This window comes from Aspergillus heteromorphus, assembly GCF_003184545.1.
Source record: "Aspergillus heteromorphus CBS 117.55 chromosome Unknown BO70scaffold_29, whole genome shotgun sequence".
In the NCBI taxonomy this organism is placed as follows: Eukaryota; Fungi; Ascomycota; class Eurotiomycetes; order Eurotiales; family Aspergillaceae; genus Aspergillus; species Aspergillus heteromorphus.
Window position 1 is genome coordinate 51,514 of NW_020290434.1, and position 25,289 is coordinate 76,802.

The 25,289-nt window shown below is 53.3% G+C and overlaps 10 protein-coding genes across 10 annotated transcripts; 5 read left to right on the forward strand and 5 right to left on the reverse strand.

Moving 5' to 3' along the window:
- Nucleotides 1–637: 637 nt before the first annotated feature.
- On the reverse strand, nucleotides 638–3,287 carry BO70DRAFT_389676 (putative C6 transcription factor; the record flags this gene model as incomplete). The annotated part of the gene is made up of 6 exons (XM_025546096.1): nucleotides 638–1,186; nucleotides 1,283–2,040; nucleotides 2,148–2,872; nucleotides 2,922–3,001; nucleotides 3,058–3,167; nucleotides 3,219–3,287. The coding sequence occupies 6 exons, from the start codon at nucleotides 3,285–3,287 to the stop codon at nucleotides 931–933; spliced, it is 1,998 nt and encodes a 665-aa protein (XP_025396021.1). The 3' UTR covers nucleotides 638–930.
- A 363-nt stretch (nucleotides 3,288–3,650) lies between these two features.
- BO70DRAFT_365233 (uncharacterized protein) lies at nucleotides 3,651–4,568 on the forward strand. The gene is made up of 2 exons (XM_025544017.1): nucleotides 3,651–4,028; nucleotides 4,091–4,568. Exons 1-2 carry the CDS (start codon nucleotides 3,944–3,946, stop codon nucleotides 4,453–4,455), a joined length of 450 nt encoding a protein of 149 aa, XP_025396022.1. The 5' UTR covers nucleotides 3,651–3,943; the 3' UTR covers nucleotides 4,456–4,568.
- A 381-nt stretch (nucleotides 4,569–4,949) lies between these two features.
- On the forward strand, nucleotides 4,950–6,291 carry BO70DRAFT_432016 (NmrA/HSCARG family protein). Its single transcript, XM_025548283.1, has 3 exons — nucleotides 4,950–5,352; nucleotides 5,423–5,834; nucleotides 5,888–6,291. The coding sequence occupies exons 1-3, from the start codon at nucleotides 5,179–5,181 to the stop codon at nucleotides 6,214–6,216; spliced, it is 915 nt and encodes a 304-aa protein (XP_025396023.1). The 5' UTR covers nucleotides 4,950–5,178; the 3' UTR covers nucleotides 6,217–6,291.
- A 601-nt stretch (nucleotides 6,292–6,892) lies between these two features.
- On the reverse strand, nucleotides 6,893–9,251 carry BO70DRAFT_373697 (acyl-CoA oxidase; the record flags this gene model as incomplete). Its single annotated transcript, XM_025544928.1, has 8 exons — nucleotides 6,893–6,920; nucleotides 7,327–7,801; nucleotides 7,852–7,906; nucleotides 7,957–8,476; nucleotides 8,524–8,673; nucleotides 8,718–8,837; nucleotides 8,885–9,083; nucleotides 9,128–9,251. 8 exons carry the CDS (start codon nucleotides 9,249–9,251, stop codon nucleotides 6,893–6,895), a joined length of 1,671 nt encoding a protein of 556 aa, XP_025396024.1.
- A 422-nt stretch (nucleotides 9,252–9,673) lies between these two features.
- On the reverse strand, nucleotides 9,674–10,085 carry BO70DRAFT_124661 (uncharacterized protein). Its single transcript, XM_025537980.1, has one exon. It carries the CDS (start codon nucleotides 9,961–9,963, stop codon nucleotides 9,721–9,723), a length of 243 nt encoding a protein of 80 aa, XP_025396025.1. The 5' UTR covers nucleotides 9,964–10,085; the 3' UTR covers nucleotides 9,674–9,720.
- Nucleotides 10,086–12,810: 2,725 nt separating this feature from the next.
- BO70DRAFT_414768 (carboxylesterase/lipase family protein) lies at nucleotides 12,811–14,536 on the forward strand (the record flags this gene model as incomplete). The annotated part of the gene is made up of 2 exons (XM_025547355.1): nucleotides 12,811–12,851; nucleotides 12,888–14,536. 2 exons carry the CDS (start codon nucleotides 12,811–12,813, stop codon nucleotides 14,521–14,523), a joined length of 1,677 nt encoding a protein of 558 aa, XP_025396026.1. The 3' UTR covers nucleotides 14,524–14,536.
- An 8-nt stretch (nucleotides 14,537–14,544) lies between these two features.
- On the reverse strand, nucleotides 14,545–15,962 carry BO70DRAFT_414774 (phosphotransferase family protein; the record flags this gene model as incomplete). Its single annotated transcript, XM_025547356.1, has 2 exons — nucleotides 15,223–15,962; nucleotides 14,545–15,155 (listed from the first exon to the last, which is right to left on the reverse strand). Coding segments are annotated over exons 1-2 (1,137 nt in total), but the record flags the coding sequence as incomplete, so codon positions are not given.
- Nucleotides 15,963–16,591: 629 nt separating this feature from the next.
- On the forward strand, nucleotides 16,592–17,395 carry BO70DRAFT_343107 (gamma-glutamylcyclotransferase family protein; the record flags this gene model as incomplete). The annotated part of the gene is made up of 1 exon (XM_025541403.1): nucleotides 16,592–17,395. The coding sequence occupies one exon, from the start codon at nucleotides 16,592–16,594 to the stop codon at nucleotides 17,393–17,395; it is 804 nt and encodes a 267-aa protein (XP_025396028.1).
- A 943-nt stretch (nucleotides 17,396–18,338) lies between these two features.
- On the forward strand, nucleotides 18,339–18,783 carry BO70DRAFT_399543 (uncharacterized protein; the record flags this gene model as incomplete). The annotated part of the gene is made up of 2 exons (XM_025546865.1): nucleotides 18,339–18,660; nucleotides 18,725–18,783. 2 exons carry the CDS (start codon nucleotides 18,339–18,341, stop codon nucleotides 18,781–18,783), a joined length of 381 nt encoding a protein of 126 aa, XP_025396029.1.
- Nucleotides 18,784–21,080: 2,297 nt separating this feature from the next.
- Nucleotides 21,081–25,060, reverse strand: BO70DRAFT_365236 (putative importin beta-4 subunit). Its single transcript, XM_025544018.1, has 3 exons — nucleotides 24,800–25,060; nucleotides 22,410–24,738; nucleotides 21,081–22,202 (listed from the first exon to the last, which is right to left on the reverse strand). Exons 1-3 carry the CDS (start codon nucleotides 24,843–24,845, stop codon nucleotides 21,287–21,289), a joined length of 3,291 nt encoding a protein of 1,096 aa, XP_025396030.1. The 5' UTR covers nucleotides 24,846–25,060; the 3' UTR covers nucleotides 21,081–21,286.
- Between the last annotated feature and the right edge of the window lie 229 nt (nucleotides 25,061–25,289).

A 25,289-nucleotide genomic window follows, 5' to 3' on the forward strand; every position in this document is an offset into this window, starting at 1 on the left:
TTCCTCGCGCATAAATTCGCACCGAAATCCCTGCCGCAACTCTCTCCCATCCCTACCACGCCGACAACGAAATGGCCAAACAGCCAGGTCCTTGAGACCTGCACTCAAATGAAGCTTCATGCCAGCTTCCGAGTTCTCCAATTCAACTCAACCATCATCAACAAGTAACCCACCAACACAAACCACAACCAGCAACCTCCCTAAATGGTACGTTATAAGCATCCATCCCCCCAGCCTCCAGCTGCTCCAGCCCACATACAATGATGATTTGCGTATTATCTTTGTTTCAACCCCATCTGAAAGTACATCTACCAGTGTACTCTTTGATTACACCTTCGCATATATCTGACATAAGCTTCACTGCTTAATCTTGCTGCTTTTGCATGCTCGAATGAATGAATGAAAGAATTTTCTCGCTGACTTGGCACAGGCTGTTTAGTTTTTGCAGGAATGCACTGCAGTTTAGTATAGTCTGCGTGAATGAAGAAAAAAATTTTAGAGTTCTTATTGTTCTCTGTATTTGTGTAGTGGGTGGCTGTTGTGGGGTTTTTAGGGTGGGGTTCTCTTGCCCTCGGGGCTGTGTAGTTTAAGTAGTCTGTCTATTATTCTAGTCTCGCTATTGCAGATGTAAGTGTGCCCCGATGCTCACCAGAAATGTAGAGGGTGAAGCTCAGCTATGTCCGAAATATGTCGTCGAAATCTTTCCAAATCCGTAATATCTTTTCAAGAAAAAGAAACACCCCACCCCACTCCAGTCCACTCCACTCCCTTCATCACCATGAGATGTATACAAGAAACGCCACCCCCAAACAGATATCTACCTATATAGTATGTATTGTATTGTGTATGTACCAACCTGTCCAACTCCACTTCTATCCCATCCCATCTCATCCCATCCATCCCAATCCTCGCCACTGAACCACAAGCCAACTACACCGACCGCTCACTCCACGCCTTCTCGATGGCACAACTAGCAAGCCGATACAACTCGGCCACGAAATCCGCGACCAACTTGATGTGCACGATCTCGTTGACAGAGGACGGCTGGCGCAGGAAGATGCGTTCCATCATGCTCATGGCTGTCTTGAGCAGGCCCAGGTCTTTGGTGGCTTGGGGGTCGGAGGGGTTCTGAAGGATGTTACAGAAGATGGCGAGCAGGGCGGACATGGGGTAGAAGATTAGGGTCCTGGGGTTGTCAGTATTTTCAGCTTCGGTTTGGGTGGAGGGTGGGGTTTAAAGGAAAGCTGAGGGGATGAGGAAGAGGCAAAAGGGAGGAACTCACCAGAATATGCCGTCCATGAGGACATGCTCTGCTGCTTGGAGATAAAGGAGGGTGGAGCGGCTGGCTTCGACGGAGAGGGCGAGGCTAGAGCTCACGCCGTCGGTGATGCCGCCCTGCTCGGTGGACCAGGACTTGCATCGGCCGCTGGCTTGGTGGATGATGGTCATGCAGAGGTGGTAGTTTAGCCGTAGCATGACCGAGTGCATGGTTGCGTGAGGGTCCGGGGTCTCTTGGGAGAAAGACAATGTCGGTCTGTGGGACAACGGGATCGACAGCCTCCACTCCTCCAGCTCGTCGTCGAGTTCGCGGATTTCCTTCAGAATCTCGGCGTCGGTTTTCTTCAACCCTCGGAATGAGTATAACGCACTGTAGGCGCGAGACTTGATGATGCTCAGGCGGATATCTACCGGGTACCATGGATCATCTGGCAAGTCACTGGGGGGCGGTTGGCGGCAGTCCCCGTGGCTGGCGAACAAAATGTCGGCGTACCCGGGTGGTAGTGTCAAATCGCAGTTGTCTTCGGTGAACTGTTGAGGTTGTCCCGTACGCAGAGACACGTCTTTCTCGATAGTATAACATAGCCAAAAGACTTGACGGAGATGTTTTCGTGTTCGTTTGGTAATCTCGTCCGGAGGTGATTCGTGATCGCTGGTTACATCTAGGTTAGTGTGTCCGCCTAACAGGAATATCATGCGACCTGCAAGAGAACCATAGTAGTTGGCCGACTGTAGGTTACCAGTGACGAGCTCGAACAGGGCCTGTTCAAACAGTTAGCAAACATGCTGCTCAAAAGATTGAACGCAAGACTCGTGGATCGAAAATGGAAGTAAGGTCGAGTGGACACAAGGATACGATCGGGACTTACCAGCATCGACACCACCTGTAACCCCTCCAAAGAGCAGGTTTCTTGAAGAACCTGAGGGACTAAACATTGCGCCTTCGTGAAGTAGCCCTCACCATCCAGCGGCGGTAGGCCCCTGTATTCCTCCAGGAATTCCGGCGGTGGGAGAAGGGACACAAAGGCGGAAAAGGCAAACATACATGCCTTGAGACTGGCCTTTCCATAAGAGAACTTTGTGCGGGATTGCCGATAGGCCAGATCGATGGTCTCCCTGAAAAGGACCACATCCAGCACGGGAAAGACGCGCCGCATAAATGACCTGCAGTACATGCTAAAGTAGGTATCTATCAGCTCTCGCTGGGGCAGCTCCAACGAGTTCGCGGTCTCCGGGTTAGTGACCAGGGCATTGGAACTCAGCGCCCGTTGCCTTTCCCAAGGCGGTTTGTTGGAGCTGACGAGCTTGCTGACGGAGACATTCTGTCCCGTCCGTGACTGTACCCATTGTTTGCCCTCGGGAAACAGCAACGGGATGCCGGTGAACAAGCTGACGGACCCCAGCTCTCGGCCTGCAAAGTGAAGGGGAACTGAAGACGACGCCGGACATACAGCAGGAAACACCCTCGGCTGGTCAAGCCTCTGGTGTATCGGACGGGGCTCTTCATGTTGCTCTTCCAAACGATGCTCTTCCCGATGGGGCTCTTCCCGACATGGCTCCTCCCGATCTTCACTGGATGGTGTTGCACTTGGTGCTATGGACAGTCAGTCAATGATGCAGTACGGTTTCAACCGCATACGTACTGGGCTCTTTCAAGAGGTTGTCCGTCAAGAACTTCTCGATGCGCTCGATGCGCTCCGCCAAACCGGGCGTAGCTCGGCCCCTGCAATGGAGACATGTCAGAGGATCTGCCAGAACGTGTGGGGCCCCAGTGCATACCCGACATCGTGTTTCGGTTTTCGTTTTCTGGTGATGGCCCTGGTAAACAAGCAGGGGATGTCATGATGGCTGCACCAGTTGCATTTGGGAACCGCGCCATCACATTTGATCTATATGTTGCATTAGAGATGCCAATGACAATAACATCGCATTGGCGATACTTGCCTTCCGCTTGTAGCACGAGTCGCAGGCTCGGGCAATGCGCTTCCTGGAGGGCTTCTGGGAGTCATCGTCCGACCTCTCCGCAGAAGCTGGGGAGCGATACATGAGTAATCCGCCTCCTTCCAGTCTATATACAGTAGGGAGTAAGGCGCTGTGACCCGGGGACAGGAGGGATGGCAATGACAAGTACAGAGGGGAGAAGACGGAGGCAGAAGTGACGAAAACCTCCGATCCCGCTGACAAACGCCCCCAATTAAGCTCCCGCGCTAGTTAATTAGTGCCGCTCGGGGCCTTTAGTCAGCGGACTTCTGCGGCACCCACCGGGAAGCCCCCCGACCCTGGCCCGATATGGCCCGATATTATTGAACCTTCTTCCTATTAAACTATCTGCACCGTTTGCACCGTTGGCACCGTTGGCTCGGAATTTGCTAGCTCAGACCAGCTGGATCGCTGTTTCCATTCAGGAGCTTAGTTGAATGGAGAGGGAAGAGGGGTTATTCACTATCCATCAGGGCAATTCTGAGCCCGATTTATAGTCTTTAAAAGCCCGCACGATAGCTGTAGCATAACTGAGTTGGACGACATACCAACGGCGGATCAATTAGTCAGACAAGGGGGGTCGTCGCTAACTATTGTTGAAGGGATCCGCCGGCATTGTGGTATTCTCCTCCCTACATGCCATGCAACCTGAGTGATCTCACAACTCCCCCCAACAAAAAGCATCATGAATCCTATCCCAATTATAGTGTGCGGCAAATCCCCCAAGGTTGCCACTGGTGTCATTAATCGCATCCGACCGGTATATGAAGGTGAGCTATCGAGTTCGAACTGCGGATGAACCTCATCGTTCCGATAGCTGACAAAACTCCAGCGATTCACATTATCCAGTCAGTCGAGGCTGGGGTGAGGGACATTCCATCGTTGATAGAGGGACGTCCTCCTCCCTACAAGGATACCGCAAATCTCGGAACCCAAAAGTACGGCAAAAGGGCCGCAGCGGTCGTGGTCGGAGGTGGATACGACGATGCCAACTTCGCACAGCTACGAAGTGCCTGCGAAGGGAAGAGCAAGATCCCGTGGCTGCGTCACGACATAAGCAAGGACTTTGATCCACGGCAACCTAGACGGGAGATTGGGGTAGAATATGGCGAACAGACTGGGAAGAAAGTTGTGGATTGCTTGCAGGATTTGGCGCGGAGGGGGAAAATGAAAGAGGATGGGGTGTACTGGTTCTAGCTTTTGGAGGCACTTTTCTTTTCAGCCTCGCGGGAACTTCAACTTCCCTTCGCTTTTTACTTCTTATATTTTCCCTCATACAAAATCTGCTGCACCCTCGGAGTTATCATGACTGGCACCAAAGAAAAGTCCGGCATAACAAGGTTCACCAGTGCGACGACCCGCAAAGGGACAAGGCTCATTAAATGCAGCTTTCGGCACTTGGAAGATAATCATGCTACGCCATCTCCAGATACTTACTACCTTGCCAACTCAGGTCAGCACGATCTGAGGAGGGCGGTCGGACCGCGAGAGAAATGACACGATGAGCTGCAACCCCAGCTCGGCCTTCGGGCGTTGGCCCAGGGCCGAACACTAATCATCCGCCCCGCCTGCCCCGCAGCCCGGCCCATGGTTCTGGGTTGACGACATCATTGCGATTGATCATAGATGTGAGGGCTTACAAAAATAGATCCGTCGCCCTCTGGTGATCTTCCGATCTGACAAATGTGTCTGTCTGTCTCCAGAACAACGGCTCTCGGTCTACAGTTTGACACCGAGATTATCAATTTGTTGTCAATATAGTAGTTTCTAGTAGTTGCTGGGCAGTCCGGATTCATTTTTGCAGTATATAACTGTGGAACCCTCAAGTGTCTGATTGTTGATATCATCAGATATTGAAATCACTACATCGTTGTTCATAGCATCCCCCAGATCACACCCACCATCAATCGTTCATCCACCATGTCCAAGTTGCTCACTGTCTTCGGGGCTACCGGCAACCAGGGTGGCTCCGTGGTCGATGCTATCCTCGCGGACCCCCAGCTGTCGAAGGAATTCAAGGTCCGCGGTATCACGCGCGACGCCACCAAGAAGTCCGCCCAGGAGCTGGTCAAACGGGGTGTCGAGGCTGTCACAGTATGAATCTACCCAAAGTCTTTCCCTTTTCCTAGCATCAAAGCCTCACTACTAACACGCAACCGAACAGGCCGATCTCAGCTCCATCGACTCCCTCACCGCAGCCATTCAGGGCTCCCACACCGTCTTCCTCGTCACCAACTACTGGGAAGCGATGAGCGCAGACGTCGAATACTCACAGGGCAAGAACGTCGCGGATGTCTGCAAGGCTGTTGGCGTCTCGCACCTGATCTTCTCGTCCCTTCACCACGTGAAGGAGAACACCAACGGACGCCTTAGCCACGTCCCTCACTTCGACAGCAAGGCCAACGTGGAGAAGTACATCCGTGCCTCGGGAGTCGGATGCAGCTTCGTCCTTCCAGGGTACTACATGAGTAACTTGAAGCAGACGCTCAGGCGCGCCGAGGACGGCAGTTACCAGCTCTTCTTCCCGGTTGGCAAGCAGGCCCAGTTCCCGCTTTTTGATGCCGCGCAAGATACCGGTATGTCTCTTTGTCCTGCAACGCCACTGTAAGATATTAATGTATCATTCCAGGCCTCTTCGTGAAAGCAGCAATCAAGCACGCAGACCAACTGAAGAATAAGCAAATTCTGGCCGCCGCTAAGTACTATACTCCCGAAGAGATTGTGAACATCTTCTCCGAGGTTTCGGGCAAGAAGGCGGTCTTCATTCAGGTTTCCGCGGAGCAGTACAAAGCCGCACTTTCCCCTGCGGTGGCGGATGAATTCCTCGAGAATCACCTGTTCGTGGAAGAGCCGGGTTATTATCTGGGAGAACCCCTCGAGCCTAGTCTGAAGCTTGTTGACTCGGAGCCTACGACCTGGGCGGAGTTTGTGCGGAAGAATATTGCGACTTGGAAATAGGGTGTGCAGCCGACTGGACAGTGAAAGACATGGTGTAATTTGAAGGACCCTCTGAATTGAATTTATTTTATTAGTGTGCACCAAAAGTACTCAAGCAGATGGACGGATATCTATTCATCACATCAAAAATAGGTAGTCGTATTCGTCACTCGTTATTCAATCGTGTAAGTGCCCTCCGATTAATTATCCATACACTAACATGGTGCTATGCAAAATTGACTATATCGCTGAGTTTGTGCAAAGTCGGTGACGTAGTTGAAGGAGGAAGAATCCGTTCGAGTATCTCGACATCGCAGGGGAGGTGTTCCGTGAGGGACGCAATTAAAATCAATTCTGGTGACCAATTACATTAGTGACCGTTCCCACGACATCAATGCACATGAAGCAGACGTACCACATCACCGTGCAAATACAGCAATCGCACGCTTCATCTCCGCAATCGCAGCCGAAGCACGGCTTTGACACCGTCTGAATGGGTTTCTTGATGGAGGAGCCCGAGCTGGAGGACGGAAGGGTAAAGTTGATGGGGGAGGAGATCGAGGAAGCTGCCATTGTGAGGAGATGATGAGTGGACTCCGTGGTTGAGTTGATTTGGGGGGAGATAGGATGGGGAAGAGAAGAGGATCAGGAACCACCTGGGCAGGTGGAATAAGTAGAGGCGCGGGCGGCAGCAACGTCATCGGCCAGCTCGACTACCCCCTAGGCTGAACGCGGTTAGCGGGAGGGTCGCTGTTAGGCAGTAAGGCGCCACTACGCTGGATCAGGCTAGATTCAGGGACTGGTGCAAACGGGCCAAACATGCTGTTCATTCCGCTGTTCATGCCCCTCCATCTTTCTCTTCCTTCTCTCTCTTCATGGCACTCTCAGTCCCATTTTTCTAATTTTGTCGCATTGCAGAGGTATACCACCTGGACCGGAAAGCTGTCTCGGTGCCGTTCTACCTAGAACGGTACCCCTTTCTGTTGAATAGTCTGAAACAACAATACCACTCGAGTAAAAAGTTGTCCGGACACCAAGATAGGTGTGATACTATGTGATACATGGTTTGACAGGCAATCTTACACTGGCTTTTAAAGCTTTGCCTCAGCCCTTCCACCCGAGTTTTCATACCCTGTATAAAGTGGAGCCGAATTGAGAAACCGATCCCATCTCGAAGCAGACAACATCGGCGCAGTGCAATACGGCTCAATGTCCAGGCCATCCAAATGCCTGTCCAGCTGCGCCATGACCGCATCGCACGCTTGACGCTCCCTGTCAAATTGAGCAGCTCTACTCAGCCCCAGCTGCTCGACATACCAACTCGAGTCGCTCTTCACCGCCCCGGCCTCATACAGCGCCAAGAGGTCGCGATCGACCCCTCGTTCCACTGCTGCTTCATACACCATCCGCTGTCCGATGGCCAAAACCATAGGACGGCATTGGGGTAGGAGGTAGTGGTTATAGTCCTCTCCTCTGTGCTCTTTAAAGCTCTGCCGGAGCTTTCTCAGCTCCCCGATGAACCCTGTCTCGTGCTGTGCTAATAGTGAACCCGGTTTCTTTGCGTCGGGGACGCTGTATCGGCCGAGGAGCATCTCAGTGGCGAATCCTGATGAACGGTCAACGGAGAAACATATGCATGAGTTAAACAGCGCTCACTGATGGAAAGAACCAGTACCTCCCCTTCTGCAATCCCGACGATGCGAGTTAGAGACTAAACATATCAGTCGCGTATCCAGGGCAAGATCTACGTCAATGACATACCTCTAGTTTAATGAGTTCGTTATCGGGAAACATGCCTTGTGCACCGCTTCGTTCAATCAACTCGCTTAAGCTACCGCGACCGTTTTGAAGGAAGATGACCTTGAGAATAACACTGAGGCCATGTTTGGTTGCGGGGCTGAGTGAAGGACTCCGGTGCTGTGCAGCGATCCAATCCGCGAACGGTTCCAACACTGCCGCCTCAGCCAAGGCGTGTGTTATCGGGAGCTGTTGGGTCCTAAATGTAATGATTGGGACCCTTTCCCCGCGCACACCTTGCTGGACTGTGCGATGCTGGCTATACTTCCCTACAACATATGCAGCGCATTTCAGAAATGGGATCACCCACAGACTTAATACTATTGCTCCAACACTCAGACGGTGAATGGAACTCAGATACTGGTCTCGCATGTTGCTGGGCCGTGCAATTTTACCAAGCAAGGCGGTTGACGGAAGATGGACATGGCTGAAGGATGTAAGGTCGTGGTGGAGCATCCGTCCAGATGCAATCACAGGAAGACGCCTAAAAGTGTCAAATCTGACAGGTTCATTATAGCTGTTGGCACTAACCATGCTCTAATTCCATGACGCATCTGCCATCCATTGTTAATGTGCACCACGAACGGGCGGATACCTCGATCCTCTCCTTCGACCAGGAGACGCGCGAAAACAATCGCAATCCGGGGGATCCCTGCAACAGGAATTGTCGGTGGCATGAATCTGCCAATTAATATACTATCGTTCCAGGAAGGTATGTGCCATACTTTCTCGCATTTGGGCTTGGGGTATTCAGGACGAAACCCCCGTCCGACTGCCAAGTTGCAGTTGTTTCGATGTTTCTGGCATCGCATCCATGTCCAACCTCATTGAGCATATAGCCACCACTGGTACGTGTCAGCAGGGATTTGCATTCTATCAACATTCAGCATACACAACGTCAAAATGCAGGATCTGCTTCATCAACGGCTGGAGGTCCGGCCGTTCCAGAGCATACGGGGCTATGGTTCCTGCCACAAGATTGTAGTGAATGGTGAATATGGTGTGAGCTACCGTATCCCGCAGAGTGATGCCATCGGTGTGGGCATGCCAAAATCTCGGCGTGAGACTGAGAATGTCATCGAGTGTCAGTCCTGATTGCTGTTAGAATTGTCTGCATCGCCAAGTGAAGACCTACCCCAGTGCCGAGCAACAGCTCTGGCTCGGTGGTATGAGCGCTCTAAGTGTTTGCCCTGCGGATCTGACCCATAATGGTGTTTGAAGAGATCGGAAGATAGAAGATTAACAGTCGAAGAAGGCATGATGAGATTTTCAATAGCATGCAATATTCACCAATGACACTTAATGGACCGGCGTGGCATGAGGACTGTCATATAATCCACGAAAAGATCCCCTCGACTGTCTTGCAGAGCCACCATTGTGGTGTATTGCAAGCCAATTAGCCTCTTTGCTGTACACGATCTGTGCATATGACTTTGATTGTACAAAATGTGGCGATTTGTCTCGACCCGGCCAGTTACAGAGGACGATAACTGCACTTCCCGTGAAGAGGCTAGGTACAGGCCAATTTTAGACTTTCCTCAACCTGAATTGGTGATCATAGATCAGGGAAGCCCACATTTTACAGACAGTCTTTCCCCAGCCGAGCTTTTGTTCGCGGTTTGGCCCCCTTGGTAAGTTCTGAGAACCCAGTATCGTCATGAAGGTTTAAGAGCCGGGTCTGATGACGCACATTTTTATCTTGGGCACGCCACGCCTCTGAAGTTACTATCATCTCATTTGTGGCCAAGCATAAAAACGATGAAATTGTATATTATTATCTTTCTCCGAAGCTTGATCCAAACTATCGATATGCAGAAAGGATTGACGCCTCAAATGCAGCAATAGACCAATGTGACTCCTGAGCGGAAATCTTGACTGCACCGCGTGCTTTTTAACTGCAATGGCGATGCCGCTCATTCTTTTGATCCCAGCGGAGAGCAGAGAAAACAGATAACACCATGTCACCCACATCCTCACTTCGAATTATACGACATGCTAATAGCACAAGATAAAATAAAACGGTACGGAATACTTGTACCACGAGCCCAATTAGGCCTGATGCAGCAAGCCACGACCGATACCACGGCTACTGTAACCTGTCCAGGTCATCCGAATAGCGAGATAAGAGCAAAATGTGTGGACATCCCTCTCCGACTTGTAGAAGAAGAGACAGTTTTCAGGGGCCCAATCACCGTTGCGACAATCTGCAGCGCCAATGGTCCCTAGTTCGTTCGTCGAAGACGAGCGGCGTGATTATAATCCTCTCTTATCTGCGGATATAAGGGGACGACCTGGCCCCGAATACAGAGAATTTTACTGTTCGGATATACAGAGCTGCCACATTGTTCAGGACATCCAGTCGGCCTTGTTGAAGCTAGGCTTATGACCACTACCATTGAACGGGAAACAGAGCCGTTGGAAATCGGACGTCAGATATGAGACGTGCTCCGATCCAATCCAATGCTCTCCCTGTCAACAATCTTCGGGGACGGTGGAGCCGGATATCGCAGCGGATGATTATCCACGACTCACAAACCGGGAAGACGCTGTCAGGTTTGGTTTTATTCAGGAGTTAAAATCTTTACATGCGTGCTTTGCCAAACATCCCTAGTATCGACCCACACAATTCCGCTGCGCGGTCCTCGTGCTCCAACCCCGGTCAGGACGGAGTCAACTAACGGCCATTTGCAGCCTGTATAACGGTTGTCCGGACATTATCATAGCCGCTGTGACATCTTGTTCCCCTGTAGCATCAAGTCAATGTCTAGGACCTCCTAGGTACAGCTCAAGCGACCACCATCCATGGCTCAGAGCACAGTCATTCACCTCTTGGGGTCATACACCTGGAATTTCCAGGCGCTATGGGGAATTAATGGTAAGAACCCATTCCGTTTTTCAAAATCAGCACAGTAAGCTAGTTGCACGCAACCTCTTGGTGCAGATAAATGGACACTTTACACCGACGACGGAAGCTAGCATAATAATCCTAGAGGGGTGCACCCCTCGACTCCTACCTCCTCTTTCACAAATCCCAGTGTGGTTATGCGTCCTGAAATAATAGCCACCGACATGTGTTTCATAAAGTGCACGATAATCAGTTTGGTTGTACCTCGGCGACGCAGCTATTTACTGCCGTCTCGTGTTCGCGAAGTTCCTCGGTCCATCAGCGATATATCTGTGCAACGACACCTCAACTGGCTTAGTATGGATGCGGGGTGGTCAGGAAGTCGCCATCAAGTGCCGTCATAGCGCAGGCCGAACATTGAGCATTGTTAATCTTCCATCTGAAGACCTCCAAATAGGTCATAAAACAGCCACCGAGGACATCACCCGGACTGCCGCTCCTGCGCCGTCCGTGCCACTGCGGACTCGCTCTCGCACGGACGCGCCTCCCGCTCCACACCGGCTATCTTCCTCCTGCCGGACCCTATTCCTGCCCTCGTTTCTCGTGGGACCACCCAGTTCAGGACAGTTTGCCCTGCACTGACCCGTTTGCCGGGATGCACCCTATCCCAAAGTGTTTGGCTTATGAATCATGGTCGAAGATATCCTTTCAAGCGGTAGAGAGTAAGTAACTGAGGCCATGTGATGCCTTCCTTCACCTACCTAGACCACTTACTTCGGCTTCCTCCTACGGTGGCTGCAGCTGAGACCCAAGCTTTGTCGTCACTGGACCAACCATAGCTCACCGCCGAGTCTAGGGAATGAGGGGAACAATCGATGCGTACCTGCGATAGCGCAGAGACTCGTAAGATTGAAACCGGACATATTCAACCCGCTTACTAGTCTACAAGCTCTGCTCCACCGTTCGACGATATGTTTCAGCTGGCAGGTTTGCCTCAGATATGATTCATACACGCGTGCAGCCCCGATCAACGCTGCACAGTCAGACCTGCATGATATTCGGCAGGATTGACCTTCAGCTCAGCTGTGCCATCGCTCAGCCAACATCTCAGATGGCTCTCCAGGGTTTCCTGAAGACCCTGTCCGGACAAGAGGTGTCTGCCGCCAGCTTCCTCCAACTATGAGTTAGCGACTGGGTGAAACAGCATCCCAACCTGCGATGTTTAGCCGTCGGGCGCCCCCTTGGCCTCGGAGAAGGCGGGTGCTTTCTAACCGTGTGCGGGAAGCCAACCCGACGCTAATCCCCGCACCCTCTCCAAATCTCCGCTGATCGCCGACAACCCTAAATGATGAGGATTTCCTTGGTCTGACTGCCGGATCTTGGCTGCGTATTCCAAATACGCCCATATGCAAAAGTTGAATTCCAGCTTGTGGCTGATCTAGCCCCGGCCCGCTTTTCAATAGCGCAGCGCCGGAATATCTATGTTGCATTGCAGTAGGGTGGTTTTTCGCGTCCCTGAATACAATCCCGAGGTCCGAGTTCGCCATGCATGCAAGACATTCATGGAGGAAACCGGAGCATACTTGCATCAAGCCCCGATTCCTCCGCGTTACTATCAATCTAGTTCCCTCACAGCGTGGCTTTGGGGAAAAACAGCTGTGGTATTCTTGGCCATCGCCAATAGGCGGGCATGTCCGCGCACGATGCCACTACGGATGTGATGGGTTTGAGCGGATTGCAGTAGTCTATCCAAACTAGACACAGATCTATCCAAAGTCACGACGCACACCGAGCTTGGAGCGGGGTACTTTGACCGGGTATGCAACCTGGCGAGAAGTGCGGCTCAGGGTCGGGGATAAGGAACCTTTCTTGGGAGGGATCAGCGCCGGATATATAAACAGAGAGGCTGCCGATCTCAGAAAGCACGGCACTCAACATCATCCTCCCTTCTTTGCTTCTGGTTTATTCATAAGATGGCCCTGGGGCTTTTTCTTCTAAACCTGGCCGTTGCCGGGTTGGTGCACGGCAAGCCCATTGGCACTGGCACCAGCTCTGCGGCGGCATCCGCGGCCTCTCCGACTGTTTTTATTGATACCTACACAAGCACCATCCAGGGCAACCGGTCCCAGTATATCAACTCCGTCTACAACTTCAAGGCCATTCCGTTTGCATCGGCACCGACGGGTGAGTGGCGATGGCATCACCCGCAGCACGTCAAGGCCTGGACAGGTATCCGCGACGCGACGGTCTTTGCGCCGGACTGCCCACAGCCCGGACTGGACAATACCAGCGAGGACTGTCTCTATCTCAACATATGGACCCCCGACACCGCAACCCTGAACAATGTGGTCAACAACTCGGTCACTGGCATTGGCGTCGTGCCTGCCGAGACGGCTAGCAAGTACCCGGTCTACGTGTGGATGCACGGCGGCCGCTTCTCCTCAGGGGCTGCGAGTGACCCGCTGTACGATGGCGCCGGGCTGGCGTCCAAGGGTGTTGTCGTTATCACCATCAACTACCGACTCGGCGCTCTGGGCTTCCTGGCGCACCCGGAATTGAGCGCAAACTCCACCAGCGGCACCTCTGGTAACTACGGGCTGATCGACCAGCAGGCGTCCCTCCACTGGATCAACGAGAACATCGCCTCCTTCGGCGGAGACCCCACTCGCATCACCATCGGGGGACAGTCTGCTGGCGCAGCCTCGGTCCTCGATTACCTCAACAGCGTGCTTGCCGATGACCTCTTCACCCAGGTGATCGCGGAGAGCGGGGCCATCTACCCCTCGAACCCACTGATCGGCAGCCTCGCCGAGAGCTATCGCCGCCTATCTGAGGCGGAGACGCAAGGGGTCGCCTTCCTCGAGAGCCTAGGCCTGAACAGCATCGCCGAGGCGCGCGATGCATCGGTGGAGCTGCTACTGAAAGGCAGCGACCTGAACGACAACACCTACGCCGGCACCGTCTTCCAAAACAGCTCCATCTACTCCGAGCCACCTCTCTTCCGCCCCGTGTTGGACGGCTATGTCCTCCCAGCCACGTACCACGAGATGCTGCTACGCGGCAACCACTCCATCGCGCCCGTCCTAACCGGCGGCAACCGCGACGAGAACGGAGCCAGCCCCAACCCCGGCCTGACCCCCAGCAGCTACCTCGCCCAGAACAAGCAGATCTTCGGCAGTGTCGGTCTAGCAGAGGAGTTCTTCGCCCTGTACCCCCGGGGCAACAGCAGCGCCAGCGCCGATGCAGCCAGCAACGCCTTCTACCAGGACCAAACCCGCATCTCCAGCTGGCTCTGGGCCAACGAATACGCCACCGGCTCCGCGCGCAACACCTCCGGCAACGGGACCTACCAGACCTACACCTACTACTGGACGCACTCCCCGCCGGGCCAGGACGAAGGCGCCTACCACGGCAGCGAAATCAACTACGCTTTCAACAACCTGTACGCTACGGACAAGCCCTGGGCCGCCGCGGACTACGCTATTGCGGACAAGCTGTCCGACTACTGGGCGAATTTCATCCGGTCCGGGAACCCGAATGGGGACGGCCTGCAAGAGTGGCCGGTCAATAGCGCGGAGAGCCCGGTCGTCTTGGAGGTTGGTGATTCGTGGAAGACGGTGGCGGTGGCTAGCCAGGAGAAAATTGCGTTTTTGAAAAAGTGGTTTGAAAAGTGGACTGCTTATTAGTGTGTCTATCGCATGGATTTTTAGTGCCTTCTGGACATAGGGCTCCCCATCATCGAAAATCGACCCGATTAGGCTGCATATCTCCCACTGCACGGTATCTCGGTACTTGAACGCACGAAGCAAATCCGGGGCTTCTGTATTGACCTGTGTCTCATAGTAGAGCCAAAGCGTCTGCGCAAGGAAAAGCTGCTTGGCGGCCTTCTTATCGCCGGCATTCATGTCTTCGATGTCTCCAGGAAGCCGAGGCTGAACGAATCTCTCTGGCTTTGGACCATCGTACTCTATGAGGGACGGATGATGCGCGATCAGGAACATCGGATACACTGGAACACCTTGCCAGTCGATGATGGCGGTTATCTGAGTGGGATTGGCTTCATCGACGAAGATGTTGTCTGTGTGGAGGTCATTGTGCCAGATTATACCGGCATTCAGGGCATCATCTTTAGGGGCAACATGTGAAGATATCTTGAGAAAGTCCTGTAGAACGGATAGTTTGGCCTTTCTGGTTGGCCAATACCCACCGGGTCCGTTGAAAATCCCTTGTTGGGTGTCTCTGGGGAATTGGGGAAATGCATCTAAACAGGCAGTCTCCCGCCGGGCGAGGGCGTTCATGGTAAGGCTTGTGCTAGTCCCTGGTGCGCAACGCGATCAGCTTTCACTCAAGAGCATCCACGCCTGTATCAATAGGGGGTAACCTACAGGGGCCCCGATGGACATCAACCTCGCCCCTTCTGTCATCAAACCACGCCCGCCCAGTTGTTGGCCCAATGGCGAAGGTTCCATCGATTTGGATGCTTTCGGAATCGGTCAGGTCTTGGCAAAGATATAGCGAGCCATGGCATGGGAAATGCGCTCGAGCGAGCGTTGCACTCATGGATCCAATTTGCTTGACGATCGAGAGTTTGTCCCGTGGTTTCAAGCTCTCCCATACGCGAGCAAGCTCGATGCCACGAGCCTTCTCCATGACGATATACTCAACGTCCAGCCCACTCCCGGCACCTCGGGAACAGTAGGTGAGTACTTCTGGTACAGGGAGGTGAAGATTCTCCCTTGCCTGTCGGAAGATTAGTTCACATGGTTGCCAGGAAGGCCTTGTTGAAGTTCCCTTCCGGCAACCTGGCGATCTGGACACATACTGCGTTGTCGCCGGCGGCTTCTTCGGCCACGTGGACGAGGGCATTGAGATTGAATGGGAGGTATCGACTGCGCAGCTGCTGCGCCTCATTCCAAACCCATCGCTGAGCAGAGTATGAGTAGGCGTCTTCCTGGCGGCTGTCTAGAAGCCAATGAGCACGCGGGCGTGGGATTGTTCGGGATGACAACGGGGGTGGGTGTACCTTTCAGCTCCGCGCTGGAACTTCGGCCTCTCCCACCCATGGTGGACAGTGGGCGACCCATAGTCGCATACAAGGCGGGACGTCTGATCGTTGCAAGGAGAGCCCGGGGACCGCCTGTTTTGAATGGCATTTCCAGTGCGAAGTCCAGCCTTTGACGCCGGGAACGGCTATGTGCCTCCCTTAGCCGCCCTCACAATCAACTGCCTGGAATCAAGGCATAAGAGGGCCTCAAAGGCCTCGGTCCGTGGCTGGCCATGGCCCATCACAATCATTCCTTCCGAGCAATTTGTCCAGGTACAGTACTCTACCCGTCGATCCTCAAATGTCGGACTCCTGACTCGATCAAAGGATGACTTCCTCGATGAAAAAGGCACTGCAAGGCTTGTTTGCCGAGGCAAAGAAAAGCAAGTCCGCCATGAAAAGGATTCTCAAGTGTATGAGAAAACATTTGGATATCCAGACCCCAAAGTTGATGGCTGTTGTAAGTATGACCTGCATGGTTCCATGGTTTGTGATGATGTCAGAAGTTTCAAATATATCAGGACATACTTGCATCTCGATCTCTCTCCCATCCTCTCTCTTTAAGTTGTCTCTCATTCACTCGCAGTTTCAGACTAACTTCCTGACTGTAAAGCTCTTGAGGGAGAAGGAGAAGGCACCCTGATACTTTCACCTCGCTCGCACTCTCCCTCACTCTCTTCCTCCCCCGTCCTCTGCTCATACCCATCGAAATGGACCTTCTAGTCGAGCTCGAGAGCCTAGCCATCGCGGCCGAGAGCGAGTCCAACCCCGAGACCGCCCTCCTTACACCCACCGCAATCCCCAGCCCCCCCATCCAGCACCCCATCACCGCTCGCGACAGGAACGCCACCTACCTCGTGAAACTCGAAGGGCCTCTAGACAGCCCTACCACAGTCCAACGGCTCTCCAGATCCCCAACCGTCCCGACTCTCAAAGAAGGTATCGGAGAAACAGGCCCCGCAAGATTCTGCAGCATCACCGGCGCCATGAAGTTCGCCCTGCAGTCCTCGTCCTCCCTTTCCGTCACCGGCTTTACCCCAACCTTCATCCGCGTAAACCTCTCTCCAAAACGCCTATCAGGGTACAGCACGGCTCCCAGTCTAGGCGGTGATGTCGACCCAACCCTTCCCCAGAACCGGGCCATCGACGCGAACGAAGTTTTCCTGCCGATGCAGGATGAATACCCTGTCTGGTACTTCTTCTACGGGACCCTGGCTGTGCCGGAGATTTTGGCACGGACGTTGGGTCTCGATGATATGCCAGTGTTGACTCGAGCCAGGACAAAAGGGGGCGTTATTAGGAGCTGGGGCTGCAAGTATACGGCGCTGGTTGATGGGCCGGCGTCTGCGGTTGTCGATGGGTGGGCGTTTAGGGTTGATTCGGAGGAGGTGGAGGAGGCGTTGCGGGCCTATGAGACCGATTATTATGAGGTGGTCCGGTGTGAAATCTGCTTGGTGGATGGCGGGGAGGTGGTGAAGGGGCTGGTGTTTAGGTTTGTGGGGGATGTGGATTGACCTGATGTTGATGAAGGCATAGACAGATCTAATCTGTCTATGCTTTTGTTGTCTTTGATATGGTGCAGTTATAGGGGGTCTACTAATACTCCAGTACATTTCCCGAAATGTCAATTAACATTGATCTCTCCGAATAACGCGCGCCCACCATCAACGGAGATGGCCGACCAAACCAGTGTCGAAGCCCCTAGACGTAAGAATATATCCGGTAAAGTTTCTTACAACTGAACCCCTGCAAGTATACTATGTTCCACGGCTACGTCATACTACGTATTACAGTTCAGGCTCCTTTTGCCCGACCATCACTCTTTTTATATACTCGGAACCGCAGTTCCACTGGTTAAATCATCCATATATTTCTGCATCCCTTTGATAATTCTATTCCAAGACCGATAGATCATATCTCCACCTACTTTCCACAGCCGAATTCATCAATCAGAGTCCCCAGGCCATCAAATTTACTGTCCTACAATACAGCATATAAGATAATACAATCTACTTTGTCTGAAGATGCGCCCCCAAAGCCGCCACCACAGTCGTGCAGGCAAAGAGCGAATCTCTGCCGCAGTAAAGGGGTATATATATAACCCAGACGGTCAGTCCGACTGTTGGATTATTTAATATACTCAATATATCCGATATGAGAGAATCCCGTCTTCTGACGAAGACAGTAAAGAAATTCCAAGATGCACTGTATTCCATCGGCGTGGGACTGGTTGAATCTCCCAAAATGATGAGAGACCGTCCTCTGGGAAAGACAGTAGCAGTCAAAAATGAACTGCGGTCCATTGGTGTTGATTTGCTCCAGCTCGTCGAGAACTCTTTCCTCTGGACAGGACAGTAATGCACCCAGGAACGAGTTGTATTCCATCGGCAACCCGCTTCCTCTTCTGGAAGGGAAAACAATCCACCGAAGAATAATATGGTATGCCATCGGCGCAATATGCTTACTGCTCGCCAGAAACAAGAGGTCGAACGTATCATTCGGCCCCAAAGCCCTAGCCTGTGCTGTACTGACGCACGCATCGACAGCCACGAAAATGCTCAATGGAGGATCCTTCCCATGGGTAGCAAGCAAGCATGCTCCGCGTGGAACTGGGTCAATCCATGCGGCTTTGAAGTCTTTAACCCTAGTAAGTTCGGCATCGGCTTCAGTCGCGTTCACTGTCGCCGAAGTGGAATGATGGGAAGCAGCGTAGCTGCATCCGAGCTCGTAGGACAACGCCATACCAGCAAGACGATTGTTCGAAGAACTTTCATCGATGGTTTATCTCGGTTTATAGGTAGGAACGAAACGAGACGATTTGTTCGGAGAACCTTCATCGGCAGGTAGGAGCGAAACGCAGCGCACCAGCAACACCATCATCCCCCGGAAATTCGCCATCTGATTTGTTCGCGTAGGCCAACGCAGCAGCCTCTTTGCTATCTTCTTCTTTGGGTTCATCTGAGACAGACTAGCACTATCGTGTGCAGTAATAGCGTCGTCGACGGGTTATACTCCGGGACAGCACGAAGATGCCCAGGACAGGTCAAGAGTTGGCAGAAAGCAGGCCATTCAGCCAGTTATGACCAGAATGAGCTTGTCCGAGAGCATAATGGTAAGGATAGATGTCCAGTCGTCCATCGATATGTTGACCGGACCTACAACCACGACCAGGTAAATCCTACCTGGCTTGCCTCTTGCCCTGCTTGGCGGATCTTATCCCTTTTGACAGTTCCTGGAGTCGTTGGACACGTAACGGTGTCCTATAAATGTCAAACGAGGACCTGTCAAAGACTGGATAAGGTCTGAAATCTTGTGTTCCTGACCAGCTGTCAAGTGTCCAGTAGGGACGTGCAGGATAAACAATATCCAGATTTCAACAGTAGCATCCGCTGACGAAGATTGTGGAGGGATACAGTGACGATCCCTCTCATTTGGCCGGGCATAACTAAGTAAACGTTGACCGGAGAGTTCTTCTTTGCCTCGGTCGTCTTCCGGGTTCATGCCTCGTCCTTTCAAAACACCGAGTTTTGTGACGATGCGGATCAGAGTGCGTGGGACGGAGTTTGTCTGACCACCCAGGTAGGGAATAGGCACTCGAACCAGATTCGATTCTAAGTCTTTGCCATCCCATTCCAGCCCGGGCCAAGACCAAACGCAACGCCATTTGCCTCTTCGTCGAAGCAGGCAGACAGGCAGGCAGGCAGGCAAGTATGATCGATTGCTATTCTTCCTTGATTGATATCTGAAATAATACTGACTGATATCTGAAATAAGAATGACGAGCCAATATCCCAAGTAATAGCGACTAATAAATAGTATCATCTGAGATACCGTTGCGCCATATAATATAATATATTCAACGTCGTCGTGACCGATACTCAAGGTAAAGATGCCCAGTATCCACCGTGGCCATAACATAACATAACATTCATTATTCATTGACTGAACGTCGACAGTGGGTCCCGTTTGAGATGGTCTCGGTGTCACATATTCGCAGCCATGGAGGCGAAGCACGGCATGGCAAGGCATGACAGGGCAGACTGCACCCAACGTGAGTGAGGGCAGATCAAGCGGGACACGACACATGGTGAGGTTCTGTTTGAGGTATCGTGATACCTTCGATAATAGGTCTCTACCTAGCTAGCTAGGGTGGGTAGGTAGGTATATCTGAGCCGGAGATGAGGTGTGTATGTACCTGACGATGTATATTTGTCTCTGACATAAGGTGTGTATGTATCATATGCATATACATATATATACATATAGGTACCTGAATGTCCTGAGATAAGGTACCTAAGGTATATTGTACCTACCCCAAGCCAAGCTAAGGTATATATAGTATATGGTATATGTACATACCCCCTCTTACCCAAGTGAGCAAGGCAAGTAAGACATTACTTCAGATACTAATATAATATAGTAACTTCAGGTTCTCATAGTCATGAAATGAGATGAGGCATACATGACGTCCGCCTGAGGCAAGGCAAGGCAAGGCAAGGCATAAATGAACTAATCATGAACCCACCACCCAGGGATTAAATCAAAGAATAAATAAATTACTAATGATAATAAATTGATGATAATAATAATGAAATGCCCTGCCCGAGGAATAAATCCAGAGGAAGAATCAATCATCACAACCGCGGCGCGAGCAGGGGATTATATACCCACGCCTGGACCGCCCTGGCTGCCCTCACCGCCCAGAGAGACCTCTTCACGGGTGGATCGTGGTGTTGAATGGGGGGTAGATGGGGACGTGACTGAGATATGATTCACGGTGGTTCTGCTGGTTGCGCTGTTACTACCTTACCTAGGTACAATACGTACATGCGCTGTTGCTGTTGCTGTTGCTGCGTGGGGGTTTTGCGGGGGGCGGTGACGGGTGGATAGGGCGCGTGAAGGGGGTTTGGTTGATGAATGAATGAGATTGGGGGCTTGAAAGCGCCTGGTGGTTTTTTTTTTTTTTTTTTTTCTCTGAGGGGGGAAGGTTGGATGAGGGTTAATGGGATGGTGATGGACTCATGAGGGCATCGGGATGAAATCTGTACATCAGGTACAAGGTGGGTGATACAGGCTGAATCGCTTCGCCGTGGACGGATGACCGGCGAGAGGGTGGATTACGGTGCGGTGGCAGTGTCAAGAAATACCGACTTAAACTACGCAAATGGACTACTGGCAGTTTTACTGGGTGTGTACGGAGGAAAATATTCGATCGATCAATCAATCAATAACATATATACACCACTTTTGCGTCATAAATCATAGATCCAGCAATATTCTATCAGTTTTGGGTCATCGCGCATTGGCTCCCCAGGGGTATCGTCTAACGTCGTCCATAATAGCCCTCGTTAAGAGACCCATCTATCCATTAAGTAGTATTCGTCATCAAGCTGTCGCGCGAGGCCTTACAGCTGCTCGGCCCAGGGGGCAGCGCCCGGCTGCATCTGGTTGAGCCACTTGACCAGCTCAACGAGCTCCGCCCGGCGCTCCTCGTCCACCTGGTCGGCGTCTCCGAGGAGAACCGCCTGGAAGATGGGCAGGAACTGAGGGGTCAGCTCGCGGATGGTCGGGTCCTCCCACTTGTACATCTGGCAGATCATGCGGTACAGGGGGTCGTTCTCCTCGTAGTCGTTCTTGAGGGGAAGGATGGAGACGAGGACGGGGAGAACGTCCTTGATGGGGACGCTCTCGCGGTGGCGGAGGATCATGCGACTGAGGCAGCCCGTGGCGTTGTCCTGGAGGCGGGACACGTTCATCTGCAGGCAGCCCTCCAGACGGCTGAGGATCGTGGGGATCTCCTTGACGATCTGGTCCTTGGCGTTGGAGTGCTCGATCAGACGGCCAACGGCGTACGCGGCGTTGGAGCGGGTCTGGGGGTCCTCGTCGTTGAGACGGTGCACGAGCAGCTTCAGGAAGGAGGGGGTGTACTGGGTAACAGCACCGCCCATTCCGTTGATGCACTCGGCAATGACACCGACGGCGGTGGCACGCTCGAGAGCCTCGCTGCTGCCAGCGTAGCGCATGATGGTCTTCTCAAACACCTTCCACAACTCAGCGAAGCTCTCGCCAAGGGCGGCAGCCATGCCGGAGACAACGTCGAGACCGGTGTCAACAACGACCCAGTCGAACTCGGAGGTCTCCTCACCAGCCTCAAGAGTCTCCTCCTCGGGACCGAACTCGAGCTGGCAGGGGTGCTTCTTGGTGATGATGTCGGTGATCATGGCGATGGTGTTGTGGAGCATGGTCTCGTTGGCAATGAGAGCGGGACCGCAGTAGCGGAGGTTCTCAGCCATGTTACGGTTGATGTCCGCGACAGTGGCACTAGTATTGTTTGGTTAGCGCTGCTGCGACCCAATGCAATCAAGAAACCAAACAGGAGATGAAATAAGTTCAGAGGTTTGTGAGTAATCGTGGTTCACATCATGCACAACTTGTGTGTCGGAGTGAGCTGGGTAAACGAGGTGTTCATCATTTGATGCCCGGAGGGCTGTGTTCAGAAAAGCAAAAACAAAAAATATCAATACGTACCGATCATCTTCCTCAGTCCACATCTTGACGGTGGCAGTCATGAGGATCTCGCCGAACTTCTGCACCTCCTTGGCAGGCTGGACCTGCAGGGGCAGACCGGGGCGCCACTTCTCCATCTGGCCGGTCTCTTCGGCGATGGAGTAGAGCATGGCGTACGAGCGGTGAAGGGTGCTAATGGTGCTCTTGCGCACACCCTCGTAGGGGTGCTCAGCCAGAGGCAGAACCATCTCGATGGTCTTCTCGAAGTAGGGAAGGTAGGCAGACTTGGTGTGGGTGACGAGGTCACCAATGACCTCGACGGCGATCTCCTTCTCAAGAGACAGAGGGGTGGTGGCGGTGATGTCATCCCAGCCATCATCATCCTCATCGACGTCGACATCCTCGATCTCACCGTCCTCGCCAACGGGCTCGTCATCGTCGTCAGCATCGGCCACACGGACCTTGCGACCACCGATGGTGACCTCCTGACCGATGAGATCCTTAGCCGCCTCACCGAGGGAGACGTCGAGGTCAGTCTCATCCTGCTCAATGCAGGCGAACAGACCCTTGACAACACCTTCGAGGAAAGCAGCGAAGTGCTCGGCGTAGACCTTGGACATGGCACCCCAAAAGATGTAGGTGCTCTCCTTGAGGCGGGAGTGTCCCAGGTGAAGAGCCTCCTCGGTGGCACGCATGAGGGGCTCGACGTAAGGCTGGTAGCGCTCGGGGCCGGCAGCAGCAGCCATCTCGCCCATGGCGTCGGTGACGCTGGCGCGGAGGTCGAGCTCCTCCTCGCTGTCCTTGACGGCAGCGAACTCCTGGAGGAGGTGCATCGACTCGTCGAAGAAAGGCAGGAAAGAGTCTCCGGAAGAGGAGGCGAGGGAGCCGAGAGCACCGGCAGCGAGACCCTTGATGCGGAAATCGGGGTGCTGGAAGAGCTTGTGCAGGATGGGCACGAGCTCGGTCTGGTAAGGCGCAACGTCCTTCTCATCGAGACCGTCAACAACAGCGTCGATGGCGCTGATACCGGCCTTCATGATGTCGATGGTCGGGCCATCCTCCTCACCCTTGTACTCCTGCATGGCACTGGCCAAGTTCTTGAAGAGCAGGGGCATGAGTCTCTCGTGCTCCTGGCTGAGGTCCTCGGCAAGGTCGTCGGCGAGGCGAGCGACAGCGTGCAGAGACGCCTGGCGAACCTTGGGCTCGGGATCGGCGAGCAGCTGCAGAACCATGGGGAAGATCTCCTTCATCTGGGTGCTGATGAAGTCAGGGGCACCCTCAACACACATGCCGAGAGCCATGATACCGGCCCGGCGGTAGTCGGGGTTGGTGTTGCTGAAGTACTGTCCCAGAGCCTGGAGTAGGGGCACAACGACCTGGCTGGGGGGAAGGCTCTGAGCGAGCATGTCCAACAGACCCAGAGCAGAGCGGGCAGGGGTGATGTCGTCGTCGGCAACGGAGGCATCGCCCAGCTCAGTGACGATGTGCAGGGCGGTGTGGGTGAGTTGCTCACCGATGCGCATGCCCTGGATCTTGAGCTTGCGGTACTGGACACACTGCATCAGGAAGCTGATGGCCTGAGTACGAGTGTCCTCGTCAGCCTCAGTGTTGGCGGCGATCTCGTTCATGAAGACCACCAGGTCCTTGAGGTGGACGGTCATGAGGGCGGGGTCACAGCCCAGAAGGGTCTGGAACACCTCGAACGCCTGCATGATGCTCTCGTCCGCCTCGCGGTTAATGGCGTCCTTGAGAACGGCAACCATGGAGGGGAGGAGGTTCTGGAAAGCCTTGACGGGAGCGACGTCCTCCTCGGAATCGAGGTACATGGCGAGCTTGCTGAGAGCCATGAGCGTGTTCATGCGGACCTCCTCGCTCTCGGGGTCGGTGATGGTCTTGCTGAACAGCTGGAACAGCTCGCCGAACTTCTCCTCGAAGCCATCGCCGAGGGTCTCAAGGATGGTGAGGAGGATGTAGATGCTGACGGCGCGCTCCTCCTTGTTGCCGGTGTTACCCGCCTGAAGGAGGAAGTTGGGGAGATCGGCCCACTCGCCATCGTTCAGGTCAATCTTGGCAATCGCGGAGATGACGCGAGCGATGGAGTGACGGACGAGGGACGAGCCCGCACCGACGGCGGCACGCAGAAGCTGCTCCCGGATCTGGGGCTTCTGGTCGGCAGGGACGGACACCCAGTGCTTGACGACGAGAGTGCGACTCTCGACGGCAGCCAGCTGCCTCAGGTTCATGTCCTCATGGCTCGTGGCGATCTGGATGAGCAGCACGAGCGACTCGGGGGATTTGTAGAATTCGCGCTGGAGCACGCCGGTGGCTTCCTTCACGTTACCCTGGGCGGCTATTCAGACAGGTCAGCGCGATGGTCTCCAGCAGACTCAGCGGATGCGGGCTGGACTCACGGTTCAGGACGATCTGAAGCTGCTGCAAAAAGCGTTGCTGATCCATGATGGCTCAGTGATGCACTCTTCTCAACTATGTGGTAGGGAAAACGGTAGACACAGGTCCTCGTATTCCAGAGGGGCCTGCAACGGAATGAGCTGTCTGCACACAAACAGGCAGCTCACGGGTATCACAAAAACAAGAGAAACAAAAGAAGGAGAGAGATGCAACAGAAAAGAAAGTGTGAAGAGAAGAAGAGAAGAAGAAGAAGAGAGGAGGGGAAGGAAGGGAAGGAAATAAAAGGAGATGGAGGGGAAAAATGGAAGGCCAGAGAAAAAAAAAAAATCATGTCCGGGTGGGGGGTTGCTCCATCCGGTATGCCCTAAGCCTGGCGCGGCCTAGCGGTATCCTTGGGTGCCCGGCCCCCCAATCAGGGGCGCACTATTGATCCGGAAATGCGTACGGGCGGTGTACCGTCACAAACCATGCCGGAAGGGGAGGGGGAGGCTG